The sequence below is a fragment of the Sinocyclocheilus grahami genome, unplaced genomic scaffold (assembly GCF_001515645.1).
Source record: "Sinocyclocheilus grahami isolate Dianchi unplaced genomic scaffold, SAMN03320097.WGS_v1.1 scaffold10.1, whole genome shotgun sequence".
NCBI classification, from domain to species: Eukaryota; Metazoa; Chordata; class Actinopteri; order Cypriniformes; family Cyprinidae; genus Sinocyclocheilus; species Sinocyclocheilus grahami.
The window spans coordinates 722,380-735,825 of record NW_015505189.1 but is presented as its reverse complement, the minus strand read 5'-3'; the positions used below and the strand labels follow the sequence as shown (position 1 = coordinate 735,825).

General features: G+C 37.9%; 1 protein-coding gene across 1 annotated transcript; it reads left to right on the top strand.

The window, feature by feature from the left end:
- The first annotated feature begins 625 nt into the window (after positions 1-625).
- LOC107594212 (inactive serine/threonine-protein kinase VRK3-like) lies at positions 626-11,962 on the top strand. The gene is made up of 20 exons (XM_016284174.1): positions 626-1,005; positions 2,655-2,753; positions 2,846-2,950; positions 3,025-3,126; positions 3,345-3,440; positions 3,577-3,711; positions 3,913-3,968; positions 4,055-4,121; positions 4,216-4,297; positions 5,258-5,360; positions 5,474-5,566; positions 5,650-5,782; positions 5,867-5,987; positions 6,567-6,675; positions 8,904-9,045; positions 9,158-9,319; positions 9,396-9,503; positions 9,596-9,927; positions 10,157-10,188; positions 11,830-11,962. Exons 1-20 carry the CDS (start codon positions 843-845, stop codon positions 11,912-11,914), a joined length of 2,325 nt encoding a protein of 774 aa, XP_016139660.1. The 5' UTR covers positions 626-842; the 3' UTR covers positions 11,915-11,962.
- The last annotated feature ends 1,484 nt before the right edge of the window (positions 11,963-13,446 follow it).

Sequence of the window (13,446 nt, the reverse complement as noted above, 5' to 3'; positions counted from 1 at the left end):
ACATTTTTTTTTTTAAACCAATGAGACCAGATTGTCTACCCGTTGCCGAATAGGCCACAGGATCACACACAAGTTTTTAATTTAAGGAGAAGATCCACCAATATGTCCTTTCTGTCAAAACAGAAAGCATGTTTTATGAGTACTGTTTTAACCCTGTGAGAGAGGGTTAGTAACTCAGCAATCAATCAATAAAGGTTTTTTTTGTAAAAGCTGATATAGTTTTACCAAAATTTTCTCGTCATGAAAATAGCCACATAAGATGGTGTTTAAAAAAAACTTTTAGCATCTCCGAGGATATACTAGTGCTTGCATGCCAGCAAAAGATTAGTGTTCAGGTTTTAGGTGAGATGATGGAAATGTTAAAAACACAAAGAATGCTCAAGGTAGGTAGAGAGAGGGGGGAAATCTGTAGGATTTAAAGAGATAATTCACCCACAAATAAAAAATTCTGTCATTTCAAGTCTATGACTTTCTTCTGTGGAACATAAAACTTTTTATGAAAGTTAATTGTTCAGCAAAATAAAGTCATGTAGTCAAACATTATTATAGGAATTAGGAAATTATTACTTTTCTATAATTTAATCAGAAGCCAAAACGTGTGAGGAAAAATAATGCGGCCATTTTTATACAAGGCTCGTCTCACATAACTTGTAAAAACCGGCAACCACCTGCCGTAAAAATGATCACGTGATTTGTGTCAGTTACGACGCTTCGGTCGCAGCAGCAAAAGGCTGATTCCCAGTCACAACATTTGGAAATATCGTTGGAAGAGTTTTTGTTCTGGTCCTGACTGTCAGAACATTTGGACGTTTCCACCCCACGCCGTCTAATTCGCCATCATAATGCTGAATTTCTGTCCTCAGTGTGGCTCGAAGTTACAGTCTGGTTTCAGATTTTGTCCGTCATGTGGTGGGAAACTGCCAGAAGAGCTAACAGAAGCTGTAGCTTCACAGCCATCCGAACCACATCCACACTCTGCGCTTTCATCTGTGCGCGCCATTGAAGGTAAATACAGGTTTTAGTTCATCCTTATTTTAATTACGTTTATCCGAAAAGTGTCATCATGAAGGACTACAGTTCGTTTTGCTTGAGAGTCCTTATCAAAGAAGCAGAACAAGGTTATATGAAGTATAATATAGTAAAGCAACCAAAGTGATGACATACAGTAATGCTTTGATTCATGTCTTCATCGCAGCTTAAATACTTGAGTACGTTACATTACAACTGTTTAGTGGACCAAATGTTTGCTTGCTTCATATTTACAATGATAAGAACTCTTTGTTGATACATAGGTAAATTCAGGCGATAACATGGTCCAGTTTTCATGATTCATTTGTCATTTAGTTAATCTCCCAACTCCCCATAGTTGTCTAGTTGTAGCAGGTTTCAAAGTGGGCTTAATGTAATATCAGCATTTAACTGAAAGATTGAAAATGTTATATATATATATATATATATGCAGTGCATCGTTATGATATTTGTTAATCAGACATAAACCAGTCATATTTGTTTAAAATAACTTGAGACCCCCCATAAATCCCATGAATGGTCTCTCAACTGTATTCAATATTGACTGATACACCAAATCAGCATATTAGAATGATTTCTGAAGGATTGTGTGGCTGAAGACTGAAGAATGGCTGCTGGAAATTCAGCTTTACAATCACAGGAAAAAATGTTATGCAGTATTGCATTTTTATTGTAGTTGTAGTTCATCAATTAAATACAGCCTTGGTGAGCGTAAGAGACTTCTTTCAACAATGTTAAAGGGGTCATATGATGCTTTTTTAAAGATGATTATTTTGTGTATTTGGTGTAACAGAATATGTTGACATGCTTTAATGTTCAAAAAACACATTATTGTTCAAATACTGTACATTATTGTAGGTCCTCTATGCCCCGCCTCTCTCAAATGCTTCGTTTTCTACAAAGTCCCGCCTTCCGACAAGCGCAGTCTGCTCTGATTGGCCAGCCGACCCAGTGCATTGTGATTGACCGAACACCGCAAGCGCTCGTCGGAAATGTAACGCCCCTTACCATAATCGCGAGCTTCATCTTTCAAAATAAATGTAAAGACAGAGCCCGAAAGGGGAACAGAGTTGCGTGACAGACACAGTGATGAAGCTGTTGTGTGTTTGCAGTACACAAGCCACGGTTAAGACAATTTTTTCACGGTTAAGACTCCACTGTGATGTGCTTTCGCCTAGAAACACACAGCGTCTCCCTGACATGGCTGCTTCAACACTAACTGCTGTTCCTGAAACCACGGCTTCTTTCTTTGCGTGAACATTTGGGCAGCATTATGCTAATATTTCCACATAGTGAGGTAGATATGTGGGGGCGTGTTAGAACGAGCCGTTTTAGGGGGGCGTGGCAGAGTCTTAACTTTTATAAAGAATATCTCTTTGGTTTTGAGACTTTAGTCTTTGCAACTTCAGGGATCTTATCTATGCACAATCAGCTTGTAACACTCCAAAGAGAAAGGAAAACTTGAAATCGCATCATATGACCCCTTTAAAAAACATCTTCCAACCCCAAACTTTTGAATGGTAGTATATGCATAATACTTGTAAATCTATGTATATGCCTTCTGGCCTCAGTTGCTTCTTTTAAAATGAGTCATGGCAACACAGTAATCTACATTATTTTTGTAGTCACTTCTGCTGGAGACTCCTCACAATCTACACTGAATCGCCCACCTTTGCGTTCAACACGGCGGAAGACCTTGAGTGGCACAGCCACAGAATCTTTAGGTGAGTCTAAGGGTGTTGTGTGTTTCTATTGTAGAAACAAAGGCTTTGTAGTCATGCTAGAATCTGTGTGAAAGATGACTGCTTTATTTCAGATAAGACGTCTTTGCCAACTTCTCGAAAACGAAATGCATCCCCTCTGGTTAAAGAGGAGGAAGAAGTGTCACAGACAACATCGGCCATAATAACTCAAACCCCGGGTAGACACACTAAACTCACATTATTACTTTGAATGCTGGAGGATTTTGTGTGAAAACCCTCTGCTTTGTTTCAGTTAAGAAGTCATTGACATCTCCACAAAGAAGAAAGACATCCCCCCAGGTTAAAGAACAAGAGAACGTGAAACAAACTTTTTCGGTCACACTTCAAACTCCAGGTAAGATGTTGTGTACTGGGAAACTCTGGATATTATCTTAAACTTTAGATTTGGTAGCATTCTTTTAGCAGATTTTCTTGCTCAGTCATGTAGTAAATTGCAAATATGACCAAATTATTACCAATGTAATCATTTTTACATGGTATTACAGGTAAATTACTAATTAGGAGATTTTTAGTGGTTTGGCCTGAAGTTTTTGGTGTGCTGCATTATTTCAGATAAGACGTCTTCGATGTCACCTCGAAAATGCAAGGCTTCCCCCCAGGTTAAAGACAAGGAGGCGAAGCAAACATCTTCAGTTATTCAAAGCCCATGTAAGATGCGCTGTATAGAGGACAGGCTGCTCAATGTATAATAAAAAATGTTTCATGGTCTAAAAGTGATTACTTCACATTTCTTTAGTTTGTTTCATACTAAATGGCAAAATGTTGTTATTTTGTGGGGTTTTAGCCAAATGCAAAGCCAGGAAGCGTGTGTGCACTGTTGAGCCTGTCCCGGAGGGTACAGTGGTTTGTGACCAGTCCAGCAAAAAATGGAAGCTGGTTGAACTTCTGTGGCATACAGAATTAGATCTGACATATGCAGGTAAGACGTTTGTCAATCAAACCTTGCGGTCTTGATTAATGAGATGTGGGTGAATGCATCCATCTATGCATCTTAAATCCTTTTATCATTCAGATGATTTAGATGATAAAGTCAGATGAGATGATTAAGATAAAGATAACAGCAATGCATTAAATGTGGCTTATGAATCTAAATATTGTCTGTCTGTCTATTCTAATAAAGTGTGCCAGGCAAATCAGCACGCAGACTCAAATGAATGCAAGTACATGTTGCGACTGGTGAGTGCTGTGTTCACACAATGTAGCCTGTCTGTGTGCATGTGTTTGTGAGGAAGGTCCTGATGACTTTGTGTTCTCTTCCTCAGGGTGCTAAAGAGGGACAGCTGTTTAATGAACAGAACTTCCATCTGAGAGCAGCCAAACCTGATGCAGGTCAGTCATTTTAGCACTTGTAATGGATACATAAAGACCCAGTTTAGTGCAGCTACAGGATTATAACCACACCTTTCTTTTTCTTTGTCAATAGTGGAGAAATGGTTGAAATTGCACAAACTGGACTTCCTTGGGATTCCCTCCTGTGTAGGGTTTGGTCTTCATGAAGCATATAGGTATGTGGGTTTGTATCCTTTTGTTCAGAAACTTTTATAGAATATTACACTACACTACTACAACAAATGTCTGGGCTCAAAAAAATATAATTTTTAAAGAAGCAAGGATGCTGAATAAAAATGTCAGTGAAGACATTTATAGTAATTTATTTCATTTAAATGTTGTTTTTTTTTACCTTTCTATTCATCAAAGAATCCTGAAAATATGTATGGTTTCCTCCAAAATATTAAGCAGCACTGCTGTTTTCAACATTGATAATATGGACACTAAATCAGTGTATTAGAGTGTTTTCTGAAGGATTGTGGAGTAATGGCTGCTGAAAATTCAACCGTGCCATCACATGAATAATTTTTTAAAGTATATTAAACTAGAGAACAATTTTAAATTCTAATAAGATTTCACAATATTACTGTTTTACTGTATTTTTTGATAAAATAAATGCAGGCTTGATGAGAACAAGAGACTTCTTTCAAAAACATTTTGAAAAATTTAGTGACCTCAAAGTTTTGAATGGAAGTGCATATATAATCATAGATGCCAATACATAGTGAGGAAAGATTCCAAATGAAGATAATTCAAGACATTACATTGTGTTAGAAAAGTAATTAAATTGACATTACAAAAAGGGTTTTTGAAGCCAGTATATTATTTCCTTATCATTGAACAAACTGTATACATATCATTGAATTACAGCCAACAGCAATTCATTTTGCTAGTTGTCAGTTTGTCTGATTAAAAATGGTGGAATGTATTTACATACATTTTTCCACACCCCATCTGTATTATTGTTAGTCTTTGTAGACTGGCGTCTTTGTTCATTGATTTGCATTTCACTGATTTTCATAGTCTTGTGTCCCGACTGAGTGCCACATTTTATGATTGTGTGTAAAGATAAAAAAGGTTCAATGAGTACGACCTTATTGTGGAAGCTAATCATAACCATATTCACCTCCCTGTAGGTTTTTAGTTTTTCCTAGCATGGGCCAAACTCTACAGACAGTCACGGATGAAGGGAACTGTACTCTGTCTGAGAAAGCTGTTCTCCAGCTTGCACTACGACTAGTGAGTGTGCTATTAAACGACTTCACTCCCAGATTTGATGCTATTTCCATAGTCATGCCATTCTCAATGAAAAGGTTGTGTATATAGTATGTGTGCTTGTATGTGTTTTGTAGTTGGATGCACTTGAATTCATTCACGAGAAGGAATATGCCCATGCAGACATCCATGCAGGAAATATTTACATCAACACTAACAGTCACCCAGAGGTCAGTAAGCATGTCCCTTATGAACTGAACACAAATGCTCTATATAATACTCAAGTATTAAAGCGTTTGTTTGTGTTTTGTAGGTTTTCTTGTCAGGGTTTGGTCATGCATTTAGGTTTTGCCCTGGTGGAAAGCATGTGGAGTACAGACAGGGTAGCCGCACTGCACACCAGGGTAACCTCAACTTCATCAGCATGGATTCTCACAAGGGGGCTGGTGAGCATCAGTTGTTTATTACATTATTTACATCATCCATATAAGAAAGCAAGTCTAATTTGCATGCCCATTGGTGTTTTGCAGGTCCCTCTTGTCGTAGTGACCTGCAGTCTCTGAGTTACTGTATGCTGTATTGGATGACAGGCTCACTACCCTGGAGTCACCTCTCTCAAACAAGCTCTGCTATTGCTGCAGAGAAGGAGAGGTCAGTAAAATCACAAAAACACCTTCATCAGGCATGTATTCAAGAAAGACCGGGTGCATAAACTGCTTAAACTAGCCTTACAAGTTAGTCATCCATTTTTTTTTCTGCAAAACTGGTCACAATTTTAAGTCAAACAAGCTCTGCTATTGCTGCAGAGAAGGAGAGGTCAGTAAAATCACAAAAACACCTTCATGTATTCAAGAAAGACCGGGTGCATAAACTGCTTAAACTAGCCTTACAAGTTAGTCATCCATTTTTTTTTCTGCAAAACTGGTCACAATTTTAAGTACGTTACATAAGAAGGTAAATTGGTCTAAATTGAATCCATGAGCCAAGAGCTTTCACTGGCTTTTCAAAAGGCCCTTAGTCTAGAAAAACTGTCCCGTTGAGTGTACTTTTTAATCCGTTTAAATACAAGCGCCTGCTAACTGACTATTTAACCGTACCATATGCATTTAGAATCATAAAGGAACATTACTACTGGATGTAGAATTTTCAAGAATGAAAACATACCACTTTACAGAGGTAAGGCTACAATGATGTGCTTTTAAGTTGAATATGTTTTCTGCTTGCCTACAGGTATATTTCTGATATCCCTGGGCTTGTGAGTTACTGTTACAAACAGAAGAAAGCTTCAGGTGAGCATGCATATTTCTATTCTCACTTCATGTGTTTAGTGCTAGTGAAGGTGTGTGTGTGTGTGTGTGTGTGTTAGGGGTGCGCAATATATATCGTCTGCGATAATATCTGAATTGTTTTAACGATGTGCGATTTGACATTATCGAGTATTTTGCAAAAAAACATTCAAAACAGCCCCACAGAGTGCACGCATACATTACATGAAGTCTAGACTAGTGCGAGTGCGCATTTAGAGTGCCTTTCACTGCATGATTCATTCTAATGAAATGCCTTTAGATTGATCACAAATTCAAGACATGGGGGCAGAAAATGTATATATTTATACCACTTCATATAGCCTAGTTAATCAATTTCACACGAAGAATGCTGTTTTTTTTCTCCAAAAATGACCATGATTAAAAATGTGATATTGATTTTTTTATAACAGTTCAATAAACAAGAAGTTTCGTCTGCGATAATATCTGAATTGTTTTAACGATGTGCGATTTGACATTATCGAGTATTTTGCAAAAAAACATTCAAAACAGCCCCACAGAGTGCACGCATACATTACATGAAGTCTAGACTAGTGCGAGTGCGCATTTAGAGTGCCTTTCACTGCATGATTCATTCTAATGAAATGCCTTTAGATTGATCACAAATTCAAGACATGGGGGCAGAAAATGTATATATTTATACCACTTCATATAGCCTAGTTAATCAATTTCACATGAAGAATGCTGTTTTTTTTTCTCCAAAAATGACCATGATTACAAATGTGATATTGATTTTTTTATAACAGTTCAATAAACAAGAAGTTAATTAAGAGACTTACGTTTTAGACACCATATTTCCTGTTTTTGCGTCAACAACAAAAAAATTGCAAACACAACCACAGCATTATTTTGCATCTCTGAGCAACATGATGGTGTTTCGTTCCTGAATGAATCAACCATTTAAATGATTTGGTTCAATCGCAATGACTCACTTAACAGTGACTTGCTGCCACCAACTGGCGGTTTTAATTTCACATTCAGAGTATCTTTTATTATTTAAATCATTTCAAATATCAGTATTCAAAAGATAGTGGACACTTTTAGAAAAAAAATGGCTTTTTTAAAGGTAAAAATGCCCATAAAATGTCAAAATCAGTTAAAACTTATTGGAAAAGATTCATTTCTATCAGTGTGAACTGATCACCACTCAGAATATGAAGAATATCAAAAACTTTAGGAGTCAGCTGTCCTTAAGTTACCAGCACAATAACACACTCAGCAAAATATCGTCTAATTATCGTTATCGATAAAATCCCAGAAAATATTGAGATATTATTTTTTGTCAATATCGCACACCCCTAGCATGTTGTTGTGTGTGTGTGTGTATATACAGTGGGGCAAAAAAGTATTTAGTCAGCCACCAATTGTGCAAGTTCTCCCACTTAAAAAGATGAGAGAGGCCTGTAATTTTCATCATAGGTATACCTCAACTATGAGAGACAAAATGAGAAAAAAAATCCAGAAAATCACATTGTTTTTTTCTCATTTTGTCTCTCATAGTTGAGGTATACCTATGATGAAAATTACAGGCCTCTCTCATCTTTAAGTGGGAGAACTTGCACAATTGGTGGCTGACTAAATACTTTTTTCCCCACTGTATATATATATATATACATACACTCCTAAACAAAATCTATAAGACCGGGGGAAATATGAAAGAAAAGTGAAAGTGAAATGGTGACCCATACTTGGAATTAGTCCTCAGCATTTAACCCATCTAAGTGCACACACACAGTGAACACACACCCGGAGCAGTGGGCAGCCATATTGCTGCGGCACCCGAGGAGCAGTTGGGGGTTCGGTGCCTTGCTCAAGGGTCTCACCTCAGTCGTAGTATTGAGGGTGGAAGAGAGCGCTATTTATTTTCTCTCCTTACCGGCAATTCCTGTCAGACTGATGCTGACTGCAGCCCAGTAACCGTAAGACGGCATCTGCGAGAGAAGGGCTTAAAGAACAAAAAACATCTTCAAAGGCCACGTCTCCTTTCACGCCACAAACTTGCCCATTTGGAATTTGCAAGGGAGCACCAAACATGGGACATTGAAAGGTGGAAGAGAGTTTTATTCTCTGACGAGAAAAATTTTTACCTGGTCGGTCCTGATGGCTTCCAACGTTACTAATGATTTTGCGCAGATTTTAACTTTTTAAAGCTATGGTCTTAAACTTTTGATCAGCCTGTTTGAGCTTAAATGCAGTTTTCAATAAATTGCCCACTCTATTTTTTTGTCTCTTGCTCCTGCAGTACTTACAACCTGGATATGATCCACCAGCACGAAATGCGAATACTTGTATGTGTGTTTTCCAGGGACAGGAGCAGTTCATTGTCCCCGTGCCTTTTCTTCTCATCCCGGTGGAACAGAGGGAGCTGATGACAGCTGATCCCAGTAATGTCTGCTATCTAATTAATTGCTTTTTTCGTGACAACCCTTTGGACATTCAACCAGATTTCCTGCATGTGGCGCACTGTGCATACGTGTTTTTGTCTCGTGTGTGCAGTTGCAGATAGTGAGAGTGAGACACCAAATGACTTGGCCCCGCCCCCTGTAGAATCACATCCAACCAGCGCGTCAAGTGCAAACCAAACAATGGCTGCTCAGGACGGTATAAGTGTCTCATGTCCAGATGAAGGACAGTCTACTCTGGTACGCACAAGACCAGGTGAGATTTTACAAAAGAAAGTCAGTGCTGTTCCATGTGGATGATGTGTTATTAATCTCATCCCTTCATCTCCCAGAGGTTTTGTGTGGAATGGGGGAGCTGTCTGGGGATGGAGAGAGCCCATGGGATATGTTCACACAAGAGCTGGCTCTATTAGGTAGACGTTCCACCTCAGACTCGAATGGTAATTTCCTGTTCATACAAATATTTATTAAAATAACAGGGCATCATTGTAATTGTGCACTAATAATTTCAATCATTACTGTGCTGATACAGACCCAGAACATGAAAGTCAATCACTTTTAAAGGAAGTCCCTCCGCTGCCTATAGCAACAAGCACCCAAGCCCAATTCTCAAAGCAGATCTCAGGAGGGATGTCAGTGGATGGCATTACGCTCAGTCAGAGACCAAAACCGACTCAGTTTAGTCCTTCCCACTCGAGCGATAAGTCTTCTAGAGACCCCAGTCAGGAGCAAGACAAAGACTGTGCGCTGAGTCCTCCCTCGTGGCTCGTCCATAATACAGCCCCACCCTCTGAACAGAGGCCCTTAGCGTCTCCACCTGTTGGGCCAATGCCCTCAGCTTCTCCACCCACCAAAGCCAGGAAAGTGAGTGTAAATTATATTAAAGATATTTTGCTGTGTCCGAGCAGGGCAGTGTGGCTGATTGTGTAATATAATATGATTAATGCTTTCTGTGGGACTAACCAAATTAAGAATATATCTAATCCTAATCAATTTGTGCATTGCATCAGAAATGTTGCTACATTGTCCCAGCTTCCCTGTTGCAGGCACACTCAGAGATGGAACTCCTTTTTCCTATTTGTATCATCCACAGCCTCAGGTTGCCACAGCCCTCAGCCATTTCCAGTGAGTATGATGTGTTCCCCACTGCGACATGCTGATTATAATACACTTGTAATGTGATGGCCTATTATCTAAGAACTTTGTTTCACAGTTTTGTATTACTGTAATTACACAATACCAGTCAAAAATTTGGATGTATATACAGTATATTACTGACTCCAAACTTTCCACAAAAATATTAAGCAGCAACTGTTTTTAACTTAGAAAATAATCCAACAAGTCGCTGAATTTGTCCGCACACTGAAAAATGTTTCCAATCACTTTTTTGCAAAAAAGTTCTCTCAAAAATTTAGTTTTTATTATCCATATGCAAAAGTGCAAAGTGTATTAAAAACACACCAAAGAGCAGACGTTTCAGCCCATGCTTTCTTCAGTGCATGAGCAAATCTCAGTGCATTGTGAAAAATTACATTTTTGAGAGATCTTTTTTGGTCTGATTGGAAAAAAATTTCAGTGTGCGGACAAATTCAGCGACTTGTTGGACTAAAACTTTCTCCCTTTTGCTCTACGCACCTGAGAACTCATTGTTCTTTTTGAGCACACACAATTCCTGTTTGATAACTTAGAAAATAATGAAATGTTTCTCAAGCAGCAAATAAGCATATTAGAATGGTTTCTCAAGGATCATGTGACCCTCAAGATTGAAGTACTGGCTGCTGAAAATTCAGCTTTGAATGACAGGAATTACAAATATATTAAATATAGAAAACTTTTATTTATTTTATTTTAAATTGTAATTATTTTAAAGGGATAGTTCACCCAAAAATGAATATTAGCCCATTATTTACTCACCCTCAAGCCATCCTTGGCATATATGACTTCCTTCTTTCAGATTAATTAAATCGGAGTTATATTAAAAATTGACTTTGATCTTTCAAGCTGTTTAATGGCAGTCAGCGGGTGTTGCATGCTTCAGTCCAAAAGAAGTGAAATAAAGCATATCCATCCATAATAAAAAGTCTCTCACACGGCTCCGGGAGGTGAACAAAGGCCTCCTGTAGCGAATCGATGCGTTTTTGTACAAAAAATATCCATATTCAAAATGTAATAATCACTTTAATCTAGCTTGCTACAACAGTTGTATACGGAAGCAGCTACGGGCGGATGACGTATGAGGTCAGCGTTGCGCATGCGCCGGTGAGTCTTGTGAAAACCAACGTTTGTTAACAGGAGCAAAGGAAGCAAAGTTTCCTTACTTTAGCAAAGTTTCCTTACTTCTCTTGGCTTATATCGAAATCCTCCGACATTCTTCTTTACAAATCCTCGTTTTGTACTTCTAATTCGTGACCGTTGTTTTGTTTTGATCTCTCCCCTGCGCTTCCACTTTTGTCACTTCTGAGCGGCGCATGCACAACGCCTACGTCATCTGCCCGGAACTGCTTCCGTGTACAACAGTGAGCGCAATATTACAACGAGAAGGTGATTTATGAGGACATTTTCAGTGTCCCCGTAATTCAAAAGGCTTATAAATATGATTTTTCAAAAATGAGTTTTTTTGAAAATCTAAAAATGCTGAAAGTTTCCTGTGAGGGGTAGGGTTGGTGTAGGGCAATAGAAAATACGGTTTGTACAGTATAAAAACCATTACGCCTATGGAGAGTCCCCATAAACCATAAAAACAAACCTGTGTGTGTGTGTGTCTAGAATCCCAGGGCATCTGATACAGTGGGCAGTGCGTTATCTGGGGACCTCTGACTGTGGAGATGTCAGCACTGAAGCTGGTTCATAAGCAGTTACCTCAAATGACTTGATGTTAGTTTTTTTTGTTGTACAAAAGTTATTTTATTTTTAATATTAGGTGTAGTCTAAAATATATGTATATACATTATATATATATATATATATATATATATATATATATTCTATAAAACCCTACTGTTAATGGATGCTGCTGTCTTTAGTGTAAAGTAATTCAGTTGTGTCAATTATTATTAATAAATGTTAATATTCAAATACCATGACCTGTGTCACAGTTTGCATTATTTAATCACAATTTAACTTACATAACCATGTTTATCTCTTTTAAGCCGTGGTATTAACGCTTTTTACCAAACAGAAATTTTAATTTGTCACAAAGAAATGACTGAAGGTGGGCATGTTGCCAAAACACTAGGGATAAAATTTCAAAATAAAAACGCCACTTGGAGGCATTTTGCATCTGAACTCTTCATATACACACACACACACATACGTTTGTCCTGTTCCTTTTTAACTTTATATTCATAAAAGAAACTTGAAAAAAGTATCACAGGTTCCAAAAAAATATTAAGCAGCGTAACTGTTTCCAACATTGATAAATCAGAATATTAAAATGATTTCTGAAGGATCATGTGACACTAAAGACTGGAGTAATGGTTGATGAAAATTATACTTTTAAGTATATTACAGTTTTTCTGAATTGCTAAAACACATTTCTTGAAACAATCACTCATTTTCTCAAAACCTTAAACACAAATCCAAACCTTCAAACTATATTCACAGAACCCCTGACTCTTCTGGCAAAATCAAACAATCGCTTCAAAACCATTTCACCTTTACTCGAAATCATACAACGCTTTCAAATCATACACACAGTCAATAATATACACACTACAGATCATTCATTAGACACTACATCAAAAAATGGAGAACAGTGTCCAGTGTATGTAGTTACAAAAAATGTTTATTGTATTTAGTTAATATTTTGCAATAAACACACAAAATAATATATATATATATATATACATGCATACATATATATGCATACATATATATGTGTAAAAAAGAATCAGAGGACTTCTTCTACATTGCAGGCAGGCAATGGGGAAAAAAACGCTCTGGTGTGGCTGATCCAGCCTTGACATGGCAGCACGTTTATGTCACCACAGACCTGTTCTTCCACCCTGTCTTGTAATTCTACACAAGATTCTTCTCCACTCTTCTTTGCCGTTCCTTTGAACTTTACAACGGATTATGGTGGCCACAGAGAATCTGCTCAAATTAGGTTGAACTCTTGTCATTCCACGCACAAGAACATGGTCTATCACAGTAGCTCTGATTGCATCTGAAATGACTGTTCATGGTCTTCCTCTTTCTCGTCCTCCTCTTCCTCCATCTCGTATACGCACTCTTCCGTACCTCTCAGATTGATGGATGCACCCATGCCATCTGTGCACTTTGAACTGGCTTATATTCTGTGCATTCACATATTTAGAAACAAGTGTGAACAGTTTTGAATTATTGTGTGTAAATGATGACAGCCGTGTTGCAGTTGTGCTTAAC

What these genes read in the sequence shown, in the direction of transcription:
- LOC107594212 (XM_016284174.1), top strand. Translation starts at nt 843, where the DNA reads ATGCTGAATTTCTGTCCTCAGTGTGGCTCGAAGTTACAGTCTGGTTTC. An exon ending in AGCAGCCAAACCTGATGCAG is followed by an intron (nt 4,122 to 4,215) that starts GTCAGTCATTTT and finishes CTTTGTCAATAG; the next exon opens with TGGAGAAATGGTTGAAATTG. An exon ending in TTCCACCTCAGACTCGAATG is followed by an intron (nt 9,504 to 9,595) that starts GTAATTTCCTGT and finishes GTGCTGATACAG; the next exon opens with ACCCAGAACATGAAAGTCAA.